At 33.8% G+C, this 20262-nt stretch overlaps 1 protein-coding gene across 8 annotated transcripts in view; it reads right to left on the bottom strand.

The window, feature by feature from the left end:
- ETHR (ecdysis triggering hormone receptor) overlaps positions 1–20262 on the bottom strand; it is a 351487-nt gene that overhangs the window by 7689 nt on the left and 323536 nt on the right. For 4 of the 8 annotated variants that reach the window (XR_012454239.1, XR_012454240.1, XR_012454238.1 and 1 more), the window contains exon 6: positions 472–705. Coding sequence is in view for 5 of the 8 variants with exons in the window: in XM_074114639.1 (XP_073970740.1) it covers positions 472–705 (234 nt within the window). In the remaining 3 variants the exon portion in view is untranslated. Of the gene's footprint in view, positions 1–471; positions 706–8878; positions 14391–20262 lie in introns of those variants that run through there. The other 4 variants (XM_074114634.1, XM_074114637.1, XM_074114635.1 and 1 more) reach the window with 1 other exon arrangement.

Raw genomic sequence — 20262 nt, 5'->3', positions numbered from 1 at the left:
GTGGTGCTGGGGTTCGATTCCCGGTCTTAGGCCTTGGATTTTATTTAATGGGTTAAGAAAAAAAATTTACAGTAAAGTATGTTTGCTAGTCGCCTTCGTCCACGACACCTAACAGGTTGTTGGACGTAAAGCCGGCATGAAAAAATAGGCAATTACTTTACTTTTTACTTTTACATCTAACATCACAGTTGACTTTAACAACATTTTGTTATTTCACAGTGACAATCGAAAGAGTTGCTAACAGTCTTCTTATTTATATGGCAGTGGATTTACCTAATTGGTAGAAAGATTCGAGAGTATGCTGCGTGCTTCATCCGGACTCATTAAATTACAGATCAATCTGCGAAAGTTTTTTGGAAAACAACAGGTATTTGTTTTTAAATTATTAGTTTTACATTGAACTACAGTATGTAGGTATCAGTAAAAAGTTACTTAGTAATAAAACGTTAAATTTTATAGAAATTTGCTAACCTTAAATTTGAGATATGTGAACTTGATGCAGCAAGACATGCGTTAGACATAAGATGTCTGGCGATTATCGAGTATAGAATGACCAGTATTCCAAGAGGTAACACAAAAAATAGTGTTATACTCATGACGAAGTAAAAAGATTTCCAAAATGTGTCCACCTGCAGCAGACATACTTTCTCTATTGATCCGTCTTTGTATTCCTCATCTCTGTAGTCGGCCAACACTAACACAGGGCTAACAAACAGAGGACATTATTTGATTGATTGTTATACATACATACTGTTATTAGATTAATATTTTGAATATTTTTTGTCATTAGAGCTGTTTATTTCTTTAAACAAAATGAGGCATCACAACAAATTTCTCCTGAAAATCTGATTATGAAAAGTACTTGTTCCAATTTCAAGTGTAAATATTTACTGTGAAATCTCGGCCTTCTTGAGAAAAATAACATTTTTTTTGGGGGGGGGGGGCTAAATTCAGTTCAACTTCTCCTTGTTTTTTGTTTACTTTCTTTGCTCCTTTAAAAGAAGCGCCACGTGGACACGTGTAACAAATTTTTTCAACGTGAAAATGTATTTTTGAAGATTTTTGTTTTGTTTATAAGCTTTTGTTATATTGTGAACAAGATTTTGCAATTTATAGTTCATGTTATTTTGCAAGGGACAGTAAAAAGAGCTGCCAAGGATCTTCAGAGGTGGCATTGGATTTATTTAATTGGTTGATAGAAAGATTTTAGCCTAAAGCAGTGATGGCGAACCTATGACCCGTGGATCAGACACTGACCCGCGCAAGCTTTTTCACTGACCCACAATTACTAGGCAACCATTTGTTTGTTTACGCGGGTTGATTTAGATTTTCTAATTGTGGTGGATAATTTATATTCTATCTGTATTTTTTTTCAATTACGCATTGACACAAAAGCAATTTAATTGCCTATCTATAACCTTTAGTTCAAAGGAACCTCCTTTGAAAATAAGAAGGAACCTACTAGCCTCGCGCTACATCGCTGACAGACTGCCCTTGTTGAATCAACCCGTCATTCAGAAAATAAGCAGACTAGCTCCCCGAATCCTCACTGAAAGTTATTGGTATAAAAAAGTACACCAATTCTTGTACATCAGTACTGGTCTCTGTCGCAATTCATGCTCTCCCTACACCGGAGTACCCATCTCCCAACATTTTCTTTTGACCTTGAGTGTACACTGGGAGCTCCAGAATGTGTCATAACTAACTTCTACCAGTACGATAAAAGTATCCCTGAATCGGCAAATAATGAATACTTATCGGCAAAACTAAATGCCAGGTTCCCAAGTGCGTACTTCCTCTACACTGATGGGTCTAAATCCCCTGAAGGGGTGGGATGTTCAGTGTATGACCCGCAAACCAACCTCAGTAGACTATATAAGTTACACCGCCATGCCTCAGTCTTTTCGGCTGAACTCACTGCCATCAATAAATGCGCAAATCTAGTGGCCTCGACAGAGGCACAAACAGTTGTCATACTTTCTGATAGCAAGAGTGTGCTCAACACGCTTAAATGCCCCGGGCATAAAGCTGATTTCACGGTGCTCGAAACTGTCCACCTCCTGAAGAGAGCGGGTCTTAGCGGAAAGACAGTTCGATTAGGGGCCACTCAGGGATAACTGGCAATGAAATTGCAGACTCTAAGGCAAAAGTGGCAATACGCCTGGAGAATCTAAAGCTCGAGAAACTGTTACCTTCAGATATAAAGAACTTCTCTAAACGTTCCTACTACAGGGCATGGTCTATAGATTACGAAAAATCAAAATATGCCAAAGGTAAATTTTACACTTCACTGCAGCCGACAATAGCTAAAAAACCGTGGTACTCTGACTTCGCAGAAGGTAGAAAGTTCACTACTACTTTGATACGACTGCGCTTCAACCATAACTTCTCGCCCCACCATCTCAGCCGTATAGGAATTTCAGTCCCTCCAATTTGCTCTTGCCCTTCTGATACACTTATAGACGCCAACCACCTGATCCTCGATTGCAATAGTCACCAGGATGATAGGGACAAACTGTGGAATGCAGTAATCAAAGCGAAATGTCCACTTCCTGCCAACCTGCATACCATCCTCACAGAACCAATATTCGAAACGTATCTGGCTATTTTCCAATTCATTACCAAAAACAAAATCAAACTTTGAAAATAAAAATTAAAACATAAAGCATAACAGCAACTAAAACAAAAATAACAATAGTACTCATCATAACACATCCCATTAAATAATACATTAGTACATCCCTGGCTAATCTGCACAGACAGGAAGCCAACAAACAAAAAAAAAAAAAAAAACCTTTAGTTTGATCATTACAGTTCTAAAACGCAAATGACGACAAATGCTTTTTGTAGTATTTGAAATAAAGCAAAAGTGTTTACAAAATATCAAATAAAATGTATAATTTTACTCATATTTTGTTTGTTAAAAAAATGGACAACCCAAAGCAAATAACCATATTTAGATTTTTCTTCAGATAAAACACACTTTTGTTCAGTTATGTTTGTAAAAAGAGAGACTTCCATAGCACTTGTTTCGTCCCCGTTTTACCCGTTAAGCCAACTGAATTTTATAGATGTTTAGTTTTAAAAATATTCAGTTTAAAATTTTTAAACTTAACACTTGTGCAAATGGGCATTAGTGACCCAAGAGCTAGTACTAAAAACAAAAAAATTAACAAAATTTGACCCACGTCTCAAAAAGGTTCGCCATCGCTAGCTTAGAGTATGCCATGTGCTTCTTGCCGACTGTTTAAATTCAAAAAAATCAATCTATAAAAGTTTTGTGGTCAAAATAAGGCACTGGTTTTTAAATTAATGGTTTTACTTTGGTTTTTAGTTTGGGTGTACAGAAAATTTCTGTTAAAAATCTTTCAGCTTAAAAAATAATATTGAATTATTGGTTAAATTTAAGCTGAATGACCAAGCACGGGCTGCCATTTTTTTTACTTATAACTAAGGAACGGATTTTTATGTATTTAAAAATGCCAAATATTTAATTAAAATATGCATTTATTTTCGTCAATTATGTGGAAAATATGTGATTTTCTTAAAATATTTTCTGGAATATTTAAGTAAAATGGACATTTTTTTTTTATGAAAATGGAATTTTTTTTTGGGGGGGGGCCAAGTTATAATTATTTATACAAGAAAAGAACATTTTTACAATTTATAATAATTTATTAGGAACAAAATAATTTGTTTTTACAAGTTATAATGATTTAAACAACAAAGAACATTTTTACTATTTATAAAAAGATGTGTTAAATTTTCAATTTTGAAAACTTCACTCTTCGAAATTGTTTGCAACCACATGAAATTTCAAACGTTGAAACGTAAAGTGACGACGATCTGGGCGTAAGATGGACTTGTAACGACTAAAATCCTTTGAAATGAGGATTTTTAAGTTTGTGGAAAGGGATATCTGCTCTAACCAAAGCCCGACACAGATCTGTACTCAGAGTAGACTTACTTGATGGAGATGTAAGGAAGGCTTGATAGGATATCCTCTCTTTCTTTCTGTTTTTACTCTATATGTGCGATCCGGTGGCAATATGTTGGGTGACTTGGGAACGTTGAGAGCAAGAAACGCGCTTGTCACAAGCTGTGCAGTACAAAATGTCTCCATCACTTCGAAAAAGTTCTGCTGGAAACTCGCGAAGATATTTAGCAACCAGTTGTTTGTTTGAGGCCGATGTTCGTGGCATTTCACCCAAAAAAAGAATACACTAAGTGACCGAACGAAATGAATTGGACACTTCAACGAACGAGCTGAAAGAACAGACAACGTCAGACAACTTCAAAGAACTAACAAGTGCCCGTCACTGTTTAGCAGCATTCTGTGTAAATTACAATAACCATTGTACCCACTGTGATTCACAGCCCTACAGTCTGTGGTTCACAGTTCCTGTCAACCACCTCCCAATTATGAAAATATGCCCAAAATGAAAAAATATGTACATATTTTTTTATTAAATATGTAGAAATATTTATTTATTTTAATCAAATATGAATAAATACGATATGCGATAACATTCAAATATGTGAAATAAAAGTAGACTCAAACGGCTTAAAAAGTGTGTCAGTATGAATACTTCTAGTTGAAAAAGTCTGTAAATTGCCTAGAAAAAAATATGTACGAGGTGTGTTCAAAAAGTAACGGGAATTTTCGTTTTTTGAAAAAAATATTTATTTATTCATCTACATTAATATTGTCGCCTTTAAAGTAGTCCCCTTCGCATACAATACACTTGTGCCAGCGCTTTTTCCAATCCTCGAAACACTTCTGAAACTCGATCTTTGTGATAGCTTTCAGCTCTTTCAGCGATTCGCTTTTAATGTCATCTATGCTTGTAAAACGACGGCCTTTTAATGTTCTCTTTATGTTTGGAAATAGAAAAAAGTCACATGGAGCCATGTCTGGCGAATATGGAGGCTGGGGCATCGTTAAAGTTTTGTTTTTGGCTAAAAATTCACGAACAAGCAATGAAGTGTGAGCAGGTGCATTATCGTGGTGCAAAATCCATGAATTGTTTTGCCACAAATTCGGGCGTTTTTTTCGGATTGCTTCACGCAAACGGCGTTGAACTTGTAGTTAGTACTCCTTATTGATTGTTTGACCTTGTGGCAAGAATTCATGATGCACTATGCCATTAAAATCGAAGAACACAGTGAGCATCACCTTCACATTCGACCGCACTTGTCGAGCCTTTTTCGGTCTTGGCGATCCAGAATGCCTCCACTGGGACGATTGAGCCTTAGTTTCGACATCATATCCGTAAACCCATGTTTCGTCACCTGTTATAACACGTTTCAGTAGATCCGCATCGTTGTCGACTTCATTGAGTGACTCTTGAGCAACTTCCATTCTCCGCTGTTTTTGTTCGAAATTCAACAATTTTGGAACAAATTTTGCTGCCACACGTTTCATACCCAAAACATCCGAAAAAATTTCATGGCATGAGCCAATTGATATGGCAACATCATCAGCGACTTCTCTGATTGTGATTCGGCGATCGTTCATAACCATTTCTTTCACTTTTTTCACGTTTTCATCGGTTGTTGATGTGCTTGGACGTCCAGGTCGTTCGTCATCTTCAACGTTTTCGCGGCCATCTTGGAAACGCTTATACCACTCGTAAATCCTTGTTTTACTCATAGCAGACTCACCATATGCCTTTATTAACATTTCACACACTTTATTACACTTTATTTCATTTTTTACGCAAAATTTAATACAAATTCTTTGATCCATTTTTTTTAACAAACAAAAATCGCCAAGCTCGAAAAACACGTCTAACCTTAACGGCTGCCACTTAAGAAGTAAACAATGAATATTATTGAAAATTTTATCGTACTTCAGGGGCATGTGTACCAACATAATAAAAAAAAAAAATTTACAATCAGACTCTCCAAACCCGCGAAATTTAAAAATTCCCGTTACTTTTTGAACACACCTCGTAAATACATACGAATCCGTTCCCTACTTATAACAGTCACTAAGACAAGACAAGAGAGGATCTTCCCAATTCAATTGATCTGTCAATCATAGACAATATTGCAGATCTCTTCAAGATATCTTCATTCTTATTTTTGGAAAACTTTCTTCCTTCATATCAAGTACTGGATCTCTGACGAGAAGGTCAACTTGGCTTTCAAATCAAGGATTCCCTTCTTCACCTAGCGGCCATCATGGTAATCAGAAGCGGCTCATACTTGAGATCATCCAAAAAATGCTCTTTTTTGCGAGGTTTCACTACTTAGAGCATACTTTTTTTTTTTGAATGCCCATTATTTATTAGTTATAATTCCAAAGGCTTATAGTTCTTACTGACATTTCCTGCATTATAGTTATTAATGAATAAAATAGTTATCAGGCAAGAAAGAGGACCACCCAAGAAAAGTCAGGTTTCAAGGGGGGGGTGGATTTTTTCGTAGCTCATTTATATTTAATTGGCCGCGACCTATGACTGTGTGCCAAGAACTAATAACGCGTGGAACTGTGAACTGAAGTCAACATCTGTTTGGACAGTGCGTTTTGATGATTCATTTCACTTGCTACTTCTACATCGATTATCATACTTCTATTCGGGAAGAATAATTTTCAATCACCCTATTTTTGTCCCTAAACTTTTATATCTAATACCGATTAAATCTTGTTGGGTTTATTGAGTGAAAACTTAAAGTCGCTTTAACCATTTAGTAACGTTTAGTACGTTCAAAATGATGTATTGCAACATTGCTGTAATAATTTACACTATTTTTTAGAGCTGTGGGGAGGTACTTAGTAAATAATTCACGCGTTTATTAACTGTTGAACATAAAAAATCTCGGAATCTGTTGGAGCCTGTGTTGTTGCAGAAAAAAAAAAATTAAACCTAAAAACAATGATGTGCCCAATATTTTAATGAAAATTTAGGAATTATATTTTTTATAGAAAAAGAGGAAAACAAAAAAAAAAAAAATGGTCGAAGTTGGATGTTTTTCCAAAATAACGCTTTTTCGAGCAGTTTTTTGGCGATCAATTCTTATAAAACTATCCTACCTTACAGTTTTAATTAACCAAGTGCTTACTGGGTTGCACTTATTTCAGTTACAATTGAATTAAAGGGATTAGTAGGCAGCGCTCTGCCAATGAAGGCAGAATACCGATTTTTGAATCTCGCTACTATAATTTTCTCTTTCTTGCCTTGCAGTACCCTAACTAATGATAGACTATGGGTGCGTTCCACTTGGCGACCACAACGACCAAAACATGCTTTCAGGCGTTCCACTTGGCGACCGCGGTCGTTGTGGTCGTGGCGAAAACGTCACTAATGACGTCACTATTTTCGCCCACACAACGACCACAACGCCCCATCTATAGAGCTGGGTCGAAGTGGGCGTTCAGAGTTGGCGCAATTTTTAAAACAAAATATGGCGACCGAAAAAATTATCTCATGTAAATGAAAGTATTATTTCATGTAAATAATAGAATGTGTTTCTCGAAAGTCTACAAAAAATAAATAAATAAATAATTACTTATCCCTTTACACACTAAATCACTGAATAACACAAAATCATTTACCTGAAATAACTTTTAAATTCTTCATCTGAATAAAGATCAATTACTCTGATAGCTAATAATACGTGGCCTAAGTTTTCGCTTTTTATCATTGCGATTTTGTAAAATTACATTCCACTCTAATCGGAACTAGATAAAGAACTTTCTAAAGCATTATTAATAAATATCCAACTGTTGCCACAAAAGACATTTTAATTTTATTTAAACGTAAATTTTATAAATACTCCACTAAAATGTAATATAAAAAATTGAATTATATATATTCTTTTAATATAAGTCAACTTTACCAATAATTAATAAAGTTTATTATAACTGCTTATAAATGGGGTTTAAATTAAAAAATAACCTCTTCAAGCTTCTAACTTATTTTCGAGGCCGCCATATGCAATGTTTACATGAACGGTTAAAACGCCCACAGTCCGTTCCACTTGGGTTTTCGATCGCAACGCTCACAAGCAAGTGGAACGGCCAAAATCGCGGTCGTGGTCGTGGTCGTTGTGGTCGCCAAGTGGAACGCACCCTATGTTGTTTCTAGCGAGAGAACATCGATCAGGAGCCGGTAGGTTAATGTAATAGGCAATAAACATTAAATATGGACTAGTACATGTATATTAACAGTATATCACAATATCTACAATAAGAAAAAATCTTTATTATATTCAATATTAATTAATAAATAGATTACAATACATAAAACTTCCAATTACACAAAAGATATTGTAAAACGTACAAAAATTTCTTTGGTTTATATTTTTACAAAAAAAAATTACTAAATGCATTTCTTTTATTTATTTATTTTTTAAGTAAAACAGTTACAAGAGCTTGTCTTGACTAGTAATTATTTAAATGAAGTAAATGAAAAAAAAAATAACTAAATAAATGCTAAGTTATAATAATATAAATAAGGAATTCACTACGACTATAGGTATGCCTAATTTGGAAGAAAACTCACCAAGATTATTAGCTGGGTAGAATCAAAACAGTTTTTCCTAATAGGAAAAAAATATAAAGTCTGTTACAGGCGCCTCTATGTATATTTTTTCAAAGATTGTGTCGATGTTTAAAAATCAGATAAAAATCGATTCGTAATGTTTGGCCAAGTATAACCTCCAGAGCTGCTTTAATACCAAGTGACTGGAGTAAAAACATCAGTTTGAAGTTCGACGGGTTCAGTTCTTTTTCCAAAAAACAGCCGAACTCTCAGCCAAACCAGCTTTTAGTGCTGATCAAAACTATTTGCTCCTTTCCCCAACCACAAACAACTGTAAGGTTGCCTAGTCAACAGAAGTCAAATCCTGCGAAGTCTCATTCTAAAAATCCTCAGGTAATCCATTCACTTAGATAAGATTCTTGCATTGACTATCCGTTTTTGCAAGCGTATCCGAGCTCTTATTTTCCCTATTTCGACCGAAGATCTTGAGTCAGTCTTTATCTCTTACCCCCAATAATTTGTTATTAGATGAATGTGTTTCCTCTTCTACGGCTTAAAATCTAGTAAAGAGGACTGATTCGAGCCACATTATGTAGATGTATTTTCTTAAACCACAACAAGCTCAGAGAGAGATACAATCCGAAGACCATGAGATGACCGTGACATACAGAAAATCATCTTACTATCAGCTGAACCTTACCTAGAATTACTGAAATATCCAAACTTGTAGACTGCATAGAATCACTTGACATTAATAGGCCACGCTTTTAGACCCTTCTGGAGTGCTTCGAAAGCCCAGCTTTTTTATTGGGGGATATCCCCAAAATAGGGTATGCAGTCTTCGATGAAAGCTCTATAGGTCTAGTAAAGACAGGAGGTGACTTTTTTTGGGGGCCAAGTTGACACTCCTCTTCTGGGTCCACAAAGAAAAGAAAAAGAAATTTGAAACCTACTTTTTATGGTTTTTTTTTCCAAAGTTAACCCACCTACAGCCATCACAGAAATTAAATATTTTGAAATTCAATTCATAGGTTTTTGGCACGTCTTATTAATTTTCATTTACTTACTTCTTTATAATGTTTATAGACAAGGAAGACATTTTTAAAAATATATTTAATTATTATAAAAATACATTAAATTACGTAATTTTGTTTAATTTCAATTTAGAAGCCACATTAATATATATTGTAGTTAAATATAGATTGCAAAATTATAATTTAGCAGACCCTGTGTTAATTATGTAAATTTTGAAAAAATGACAAACATCTTTGATCAAAATTTTTATAGTTTTTATTTTTTAAGCTAAGTAAGCAATTTGAATAGAAAAAGAGAGACTAATATTATAATTTCTTTATTAATTTGTTCAAAAATTATATTGAAGTACAGTTACCTCAAAGACTAGAATAGTATTTTGTGTTTTGAATCTTTTATAATCATTTATTAACATTCAGTACTCCAAAGGAAGTTATTACCATTTCTATGATTATCTTGGTGATTATTTTGAAAAATATAATTAAAAAAAATAAATAAAGACTTCTGTTTAAATTGTGTGGCAAACATTTCAATATTTCTTAGGATTATATCGTACGAAATCAAAAGGATCACAATTGAAAAAAATAAACGTACCAAGGATATAACGATTTTAGTAAGGCATATCGTAATGTTGTAATCGCGTGATTGGACCAACGCGTTAAGATTACAATGCAATACAGTTTCGAGTCTGCAGTTTGCAGAAAGCAAACAAAACCTTCAATTTTGTTCCCTTGCACCGGCTATTCCAAAATGCAGTTGTTACATCCATTCTAAGATGATTTTTGAATAAAATTTGCATCAGATGCTTACACCTCTCACACAAAAAAAAGGACGTATTGATTTTTAGCCTCTGCTCTTCAGATAGCCTACTTTTTGCCCCAATTTGATCTTTTCTTTTGACTCCTTATAATATTTGTCAATATAAATCGCTGTCATCCAATCAGAACAACTTCTCTGTACATTTTATTTCATAATTCTTTCTGTTTTCTGTAACTAAATTTCACTAAAACCTTTAAAATTCCAGTTTTAATATACAAATTAAATTGGCCGATCAATGCTTAACACATATTTTTTTTGTCTCTATGAACCTTGAGTTAGTGTATATATCATTTGTTTTACACTGTGGTAGATGGTACCCAAAGATTTTTTAGGAATACCAAAATTTTGAGGTTAAGAGACCAGTTCTTTCTTTGTAAACTTACGACATAAAGAGCCAACTACGAGAACAATAGTAACAGCTCTTATAAACTCTGTGGAACTTGTCTGGCGAGTTTCTTATCAGGCGAGCATGAAAAATTATAGCTAAAAATGATACAGCAGTCTATATCACCCGTAGCAACTGCCAGAACCTGGAAAAAGGCTGTGGCATTACTTAATAATCTACAACATAATTCTCAGGTCAGTAAATGACAAAAATGTTATCAGCTGTTTGCTTAAGAAGTCTGACCTCTGCAACAATGGATTCTAAGTCACCATTATGAAGGATAAAAACAAATCCTGGTCCACCATCAGGATGGAAACAAGAACCAAATTGAAGAATCACTGCAGCGTAATCAAGCTACGAAAAGGCAATGATTTTTCATTCCTCGACCTTTAATAGTTCTAAAACCACATTCACCGGATCAGAAGTTTTACTAGTTTGCGGGAAGAATTCTTCTTCCATAAAGTAAACATTACCAAATTTTTTGAAATGTTTGCCATATTTTAAACTAATACAATTTTCCTACTTAATATCTAAAAAAATTAATTAGGAATAAATAATGCAAGCACTAAATACATTTACAAGAATCTCATGTACACACATAAAGTTAAAATATATACAATATTTTAATTCTATATAATGAGGCGTGCCAGCTGTACAGTTCTTATCTAAATAATTCAGTATTTATTAAAAATACTGAAAATGTTTTGTTTTGAAGACTCAAGTTTAGAAAAAGCTCGTGGAATCTCTGATTTCAATGAAATCAAAAAACATTGATTGGAACTTTAATCACCTTTAAACTCTTTATCTAAATTGTGAAGATTCATTTCAATCATCGCCTTTTGGCATTTTTCACAATTCATTGCTTATAAATGCAATTATTTTTTCAAAAGAGTTTGACTTATTTTCAATAATATGGCTTCTTTCTTTCAATATTTTTGTTCCCAAATTACTTTAATCGCGAACCTACACATATCTGGAACACCTTAGTAAATTTGGTATTAAAATTTAGTTACTTAGCCCTTCAATATAAATTTTGTATTTACCTTAATAAGTAAGAATTTATTACAAAAAAAAAATAAAATAATTTTTTAATAACATTTAATTATTATTATTATTTATTATTTAAAAGTATAATTTTTTCTGGACGATCTTGTTTTAGGCCAATCTCAATCCGCCCATTATTTTGTTTATTTGGTATTTTAATTTATTAATTGTTGTACAGAAATTTTAACTAATTATTGCCTTTTTTAGGAAGATCATTATTGTTTTAGATTTTTTTTTTTGAAAAAATAAGAATAGACATTAGAAGGAATTAAATTGTTCATCTTTACATCTTGGCAATAACTGGGCCAATTCTGAATTATTAAAATTCACTTTCAATGATCATTTCAGTGTCTTTTGTTCATGATATTAATAAAAGCAACTTAACAACTTGTCTTTTAAATCTACGTCTGTTCAATGTGAAGATGAATTTGGTTTTCTATTCAATAGTAGTGAACTACCCGGATGTCTCGTTAAACTGATTTGTTTCAATTGATTATTTTGTGGGATGAATTATCTTTAGGGAGGAATCGTAATATGCGGATCGTTGATGTATAGTAATGGGTTTAATTATATGGGTATGCTCATTCAAACCTATCAATCTTCACCTATTATTGGAGTTCATTTGCTTAGCTCTCTTTTCGACTCCAAGATTCTATCAAGAAATAAGTTTTCTGGAAATGAAAGATTGCTTTTATCAGCTAATAACTGATAGCTTTTCAGAAGCAATACTTCTGATAAATCATTTAACAACAAGCTCTCAACAAAATAAATGAAACCTTAATGTTCAGGAAACTTACAACCGAAGGCTGTCTCGTGCGTTTCTGCGAAAAGGCATAGAATTTATCAATTTTCAAGTTGGAAAACTTATTTAAGTTGGCCAGAATGTTGGTTCTTCAATTCTGGTAATAAGTGATATTGCTTTCTTCCTTACTTGTGCACATATAATCCTGAACTTAAAACAGATATTTTAATTGTAACTTCCATTGAGAAAATTTGATGAGCTATTTATAAGTAATTTCCATAAAAACAATTTCCTGTGTAATTTGCTAATAACTTGAATAAAAATCACTTCCACTTTTCTGAACAGTTCCTTATTAGAAGTTTACTTTACTTAGTAGAAGTTTTACTGTAGAAACAATAGGTAACCTACACGGTTGCAACCTTCTTTCAGAGAAAATAATGTTGCCAAGTTACTGTGTAGACTGGCTTTTGAATGAAAGAACTATACACCCTAGGGAGTACTAGTGGATAGTTTAGGTTGTAATGGAGTTAGCTCCCCTATTCACAATCTTAAACCTATCCTAGTCTATTTTATTCTCTCTAAACCGGCTAGCCACATTGTAATGTAAAATAGAGTTGGGTACAATGATTTTGGTCATTCTACTTTTCAAGTACAGTGAAGATTGGCAAAGACTCTTAACTGATCGATGATTGGTTGAATGAGTGAAAATTGTGATGATAAATAAATGTAGAACCAAATTGTCTTTTCATTTAACCACGAAAATTGGACTAACCAATATTTTTTGCGTTAAAAATTTTTCTTTTATTATTTGTTCTTGATTAATGGAGTTAATCAAAAAGCTAAAAAAAAAAAGTCTTTTTGCTTTTTTAGGACTCAAGCAAGGATCAGGCTGTGAATTTCTATTTCATCCCGTCTCGGATGCCCACTAAATGTCTGGTTATAATGATGAAGAAATCAGTAACATGTATGTACCTTTTATTTTAAAAACTCTTAAGCAAGGATGTACACCATGTTCCAAATCAAAATGGATTTCTTTATCTACTTGTTAGATAAGGTAGTTGGCAACCCTTTCTGAAGAGGAGAACCCCTCCTCTTTATTGGAAAGTCATAATTCACTATTTCTGCCTTTATGGATTCATTATTCAAATATTATACATAACTTTCTGAATTCTGTTGCGGTACGGTGTTTTTATTTTTTTGATTGCCTTCGTGCCTAAGCAAAGAATTTCTCAGTATAACACTTCTTCTAATTGAACCATTTCTAGTTCTTGACTCCAATGATGCATCCCTCCAGGATAGATCTGGCGAATGGCGATGTACTCTAGTACTTGATTGTGACAATGATGTACTCATTGTTGCGCGATTTCTCATTAGTAAAAGATTTCTTTTCCTTTGTATACCAATTAATCTTTTGAAACCTTGTCTGAACTTAGATGACATTAAATTATATAATATTGGATTTATTGCTGAATTTAAGTAATGCATTATACGACAAAAATATAAAATATTATAATATTTTTCCACACCTAAACTACGTATATTCTCTCTAGTTGTCAATATTATCCATAATGAAAAAACACGGAATGGTAGCAGACAGGTGAAGAATGATAACACTACTGTGCCAAGCATAAGTACCACTTGTTTCCTTGCACGTTGATTAATGTCACCTGTGTTTGATGTGCCAGAATCGGCCATCAGATGGCGAGCTATTACCGTATATAATACTATTAGAATGCACAATGGTAGTATAAAAAATAACGATATAACCATAAAAAAGAAAAATATTTTCCAAGATGTGTCCGGTTCTGTTAAACATGCTGGAACTACGGTGCCGTCAATGTATTCCACCATTTGGTACTGTGCTATTAGGCCCATTGGACTGAAACAATGATAAAATAAAAACTCGATCAATAATAAATAAAATAAAAATTATTTTAAGTAAAAACATTACAAAGGGGCTGGTCTAGTGGTTAAGAGCTTGGCCTCATGAGTAGGAGATCACCAGTTCGAATCCCGCGCATGTCTACTTTTTATTTGTTAGAAAAATTGTTTATAGTAAAGTAAAATAGGCGATTACTTTACTTTAATAACATTATAATCTTCTTTTTAAAAAAATCACGTAAGCAACACTTCGAAACACGCAAACTTGACTTTCGTAACAAATTCCTAATTTAATATCTAATTAATCTTAAATCTTTTGGGTGCATTATTGAACTAAAACATAATATAATTGGTCTGTGACTTATACTCTCCTTCTAATGCGTGTATTTAAAGTTCAATTCCCCCTCTCAAGACACCAAAATGTAACCTACAAGTGAAAACCTAACTAGAAGTCTATCTCATTGTTAGGTGAAGCGGACTTTTGTCTAACCTACAACAATCCCAGCCCAACCACAAATACACTGACTGTTCATTGCTGCACTTATTAATAAAAACATGATCTTACTGGTAGATTACTAGGATATTTGCAACAATTTCACTTTGGTAATAAGCAACCCCCAGGTAATCTTTAGTTCAACATTCCGGGAAAAATGTTTACAGATAATAGGCGCCACGGTAGCCGAGCGGTTAAGAGGCGAGACCTGCAAAGCTAATATGCATTGTGGTACTGGGTTCGATTTCCGGTCTTGGCCTTGGATTTTATTTAATAATGGTTAAATGAGAAATAGTTTGCTAGTCGCCTCCGTCCACGACACCTAATAAATGGTAGTTGGACGTTAAGCCCCGCCTGAAAAAATAGGCGATTACTTTACTTTACTTTTTACAGATAAGTTAATTTTTAAATTATAGTTTTGGTCTTTGATCGTTGTTAATTGATGATTTTGGGGAATATTGAGGTACGGTCAATAAATTTACCAAAAAAATATCTTTCTTCATATCAACGTTTCGGTAAATATATTACTTTCTTCAGGGTATTGTAAAATTTGTAGAGTTTAATGTTAAGTTATGATTATGTAGCTTAACATTAAACCCTGAAGAAGGTAATAATATTTATCGAAACGTTGGTATGAAGAAAGAAATTTGGGCTAATGTCAAGAATAGCGCCCGGGAGGTGTGGCCTATTTATTGTTGGTGCATGCGCAGTACCGTCACAGTTACCGTTCACTTTCCGTTGATTTTGAAAAAAAAAAATATAAATAAAATTATCAATCTTAAATTAATAATTCGAAGTGATTCTGATTCGCTGTTACAAATAAAGAATAAAGAAATATTTTTATATTTATATTTGAATCTGGCGGGTAATATGGTAACAGCGAATCAGAATCACTTCGAATTAGGCCACACCTCCCGGGCGCCATCACCGCACCTCAATATTCCCCAAAATCATTGATTTTTAAATATATTTTGTGAATTTTTTTTTTACTGTTAATAATTTTGGAAAGATAACAGTACATAGTTGTAATGGTAATTTAAACTAGTTTCAGAATCTCACTTGGTGGTAAGAACTTGTCCTAATTTTTTTGACGTACCCTAAAACGGGAAAGCAGAATTGGGGAGTATGCAGTCTCCGTAGCTTCCTCAATGGATTAATTAGATCAGCTGTTTAATTTCAAGGCTTCGATCGTAGGTTATCTGCATCTCCACAATGGTTGTGAAGAAAGATGGTGAGAGAATAGAGGTAATTTTTGGTTATTTGGGCTATTTCGTAAAGAAGTACTAGCTAATTTGTATACATATCATTACTGATCTGCCTTAGAAATTAATTATTTTTTGGAAATAATACAGTCCAAAATAATACAAAATTATTGTAAACAGTTACCTCAAGCTAAATACGCATTATTATAGTCGAGAAAACTGTTATTCTATCTGCTCTTTTTTAATTAGAAAATACCTTTATAAAAACTAAGTCTCCCTTTTCATAAACATTTTTAAAAAATTAAAAGTACTAACATTTCAAAACTTTTTTCTTCTTCAAATTATTGAACCGAGTGGATGTTACTAGAGATAGGAATTGAAATAAAATCTATCACTACATTGTACACACTTTCAGTTACGGAATATGTACGATCTTTATCTCCTTGGCAAGTTAAAAGACGGAATGGAGAAACATAGAAAGGATTAAGCTTTGTCTTAACAATTTCAGACTTTCCAAAATACGTTTCCTTTTATTGCGTAATTTTGTTTAGTTGCCCATTTACTTAAAGTATTATTTTATGACACCCAAAAGATAAAAGATTTCCTCAACTTAGAAAAGCCTTCCTTCTTTTTTTCTTTTACTCTACTCTTAAACCGGAAATTGTGGTAATTTTGGTAGTTGGTTTTGAGCTAAAAAATGCTCTTAACAGAAGCTATTTGTTAGATCTCGCAGCAGTAACCATTTCCATGAAAGATTTTCTAAAATGTAGTCAGTCCATTGAAAGCTAAAATGTTTGTAACACTGAATGATACCTAAACGTTTTTGTCTAAGACATTACCTGAGGGATTATTACCATACGTTTACTATAAGATTTCAACAATTCAGCATCGTAACTTTTTCTTTTGCAAGTAGGAGGCTTACTTGTTGTTAATAATGATCTGGTTTAAATCAGATCTTAGGAATATGCCCATAGTTTTGGTCACTATGAGAAACCATGGGATTTAATAATTGTAGAAATATCATCGATCGCCTCTTGCCGCCTAAATATCTAACTAGCCTACTTTAGACCTGTAAGTGGGGACAACCACATTTTTGTAAAATGGGAAGGCCAGGAAATTGCTTTAAATATTGCCCCGGCTTCCACACCAGGCTCTGGAAGACAATTGGTTTTTCCACATTTTAAAAGAAGAACTAATCTAGCATTGAGTGTGAACGGTCTCAGTTCTGAGTCGTGATGAACCATTATTCTTCGAAATTTTGTAACCTAACAGTCTCTCCCAATTCCAAATGTGCTCATAAATAATTTGAAGAGGATTTGGAGAAAAGAGAGGTTAGAACATGTATTACTTTACCAAAGATTTATTTTGAAATCATTGCTTGCGGAAGGACAATTTAATCCCCTGCAAAGAGAATGTTTTATCTTGCATTAAATAGTGGGCAAAGAGAATTTTCTCCAGTCTAACTATCTTGAAGGAATTTAAATTTTTATTCCTGAAGATCTGTGTTGTTGTTGTTGTTTTTCTTGTGGCACAAAACTGTGCACATCCTCAACAATAATAAATGCGCACCAGTCATTGCTGACTCGAATGCAAGGCTGACAAGTAGCAGTGTTTTAGATAGAAAAAAATGTATTCGGCCGTGTACTAACCTATAATAAGCAGCTGTTTAGAGACTGAACTGGTGTGGTTTTAGGAATAGTCTTACCCAAGACAGAAACCTGTGCTGAGGAAAATCTGCGAATGAATCTTAGGGATAGGGAGGTTCGCATCTTTTCGGACAGCCAGGCCGCGCTGAAGGCCATTGTCTCCTTCAGAATTACCTCTTCCCTGGTCTGGGAATGCAGAAAGGCCCTGGAACTACTGGCTCGGCACAATAAAGTTCGGTTAGAATGGGTGCCGGGTCATGTGGGGATTAAGGGGGGGGAATGAGATAGCTGATCTACTGGCCAGGAATAGAGCTAACTTCTTTCATTGGCCCGGAGCCTGTCCTGGGGGATCACCATGGGTGCAGTTCGTGAGGCTCTCAGAGATTGGATCTGGAGAGAACATGAAAAGAACTGGGTAATGCTTCCTGGGGTCAAACACAGCAAGAGTGTCCATGTCCTTGCTGTGTAAACAAAGAACCAAAGAGACAGAAATCAGATTACTCTGGTTACAGGCCTATTCACAGGGCATGGCAGGTTCAGGAAGCATCTGCGCAAGGTGGGGCTTATCAGCTCGGAACCGTTGTGCAGATTGTGTCAGGAAGAGCAGGAAACAGCCTCTCACTTGTTGTTCTTTGGAACTTTGAGGCCAAAGGAGATTATAGTGCAGAAGAAACTGGTAGGGAAAGCCCTCAACGTTTTTAGAAGGGGAGGTTTCACCTACTAGACTTAGAGGGAAGGCACAATAAGCCTCTTGTGGCTGCAGTGCCGTGGGGTATAGGTCCCGTTCCTTCCCGTTAAAATCTAAAAAAAATCTACCCAAGACAGAATAGCCTAGGAAGCATTCAGAGTAATGAGCGAAATCAAAATCTGGAGCAAAAAGTGACCTAAGTTTGTAATCCGAGTAAAGGGGGGAAAAACACTATCGTTTGGGAACAGCATCAGTCTTTATGCTAATTTTACATGGCATGATCAGACCTAAAAGAAAATACGAAGGAAATAATTCGGCAACACATATTTCAATAATTAAATACAGAAAAATTATCTACATTTTTTTCTAAAATTAATGAAGTACAATTGGAAATGCAAAGCACCTCTTCTAAGCATAGTTAGCTTCAAAAATTATATTTAAAAAATGTAATAATAAAGGTCGAAAACATATTTTATGAAAAATTTATTCGATTAAAAAAGACCCTTCGCATTTCCTTTATATTGAAAATATTATAACAAAAAAGAACAAAGATGGTTTACTAATGAAGTAATAATTAGAAATTAATAAGCGTGTGATAATTATTTCCAACCAGGTTTTGCTTACAAGTGAAGAAGGGCTTCGCAGCTACAACGGACACTTTGTAGTAATTTTTTTCAATTAAAAACCAAAATAAAAAAAAAATGGGTGATAATAATAATTATTGCTTTGCATTTCCAATTTATTTTATTTTATTTTTTCTTTCAACAAAAAACAGAATTTTAGAACAATATACTACTTACCGCGAAGTTGTAGCAGCGAGGCCATTCTGTGAGCAACAGTCCGAGAAAGGCACTTTAAAGAACTGAACACTTAATTTAGTTTTTTAAATTATGCACTCTAAATATAGTACTATGAGTAAGTTGCAGTAATGGTGGGTTTTTACTGGGTTTTGTAACGTGAAATAATAATTTGTTTTGCGTTAAGGTCGATTAGAAATGTGGCCAATAATTCGTAAATTATTCTAATTTAAAATTGTTTAAGGAGAAACCTATAATAATAATAATTTCCAATCCTTTTTCTCGAATCATCTTCTATTTACCTAAATTAGGTGTAATGATCAGAACAGCTGTATACAAATTAAACTAACCTAAGTTGATTAAATAGGTACTACAAGCCTTCAGACCGTACATTACTAATAACATTTACATCAACAATGCAATTTTAAACTTATTTTTAGGTACTCTGGCAATGCTTAACTGCAACAATGATCCTGAAAGAGAATAAACCCAGCTATGCAACCTAGCCCTTACCGACCAATAAGCCTTTGATGTATTTTATATTAAATACTGGAGAAGTAACTGTTTAAGGTGGTTAAAATCCCGATGATAGAGAAAACAAAATTGCTATCGGAAACATTAATTTTGCTTCTACACATTTTATGTTTCAAAAACGGATGCAATGTGTTGACAGATACTAAATCTTCTTTCTTGGATTGTAAACAATACTGTTAAGGGTTTTTCTTGGATTGTAAACAATACTGTTAAGGGTTTTTCTTGGATTGTAAACAATACTATAGGGGTCTTTCTTGGATTGTAAACAATACTGTTAAGGGTTTTTCTTGGATTGTAAACAATACTGTTAAGGGTTTTTCTTGGATTGTAAACAATACTGTTAGGGGTCTTTCTTGGATTGTAAACAATACTGTTAAGGGTTTTTCTTGGATTGTAAACAATACTGTTAAGGGTTTTTCTTGGATTGTAAACAATACTGTTAAGGGTCTTTCTTGGATTGTAAACAGTACTGTTAAAGAGTCTTTCTTGAATTGTAAATAATACTGTTAA

Source organism: Rhodnius prolixus, unplaced genomic scaffold, assembly GCF_049639745.1.
Source record: "Rhodnius prolixus isolate KJV_2025 unplaced genomic scaffold, Rpr scaffold_7, whole genome shotgun sequence".
In the NCBI taxonomy this organism is placed as follows: Eukaryota; Metazoa; Arthropoda; class Insecta; order Hemiptera; family Reduviidae; genus Rhodnius; species Rhodnius prolixus.
This window is presented reverse-complemented; position numbering and strand designations above follow the sequence as displayed.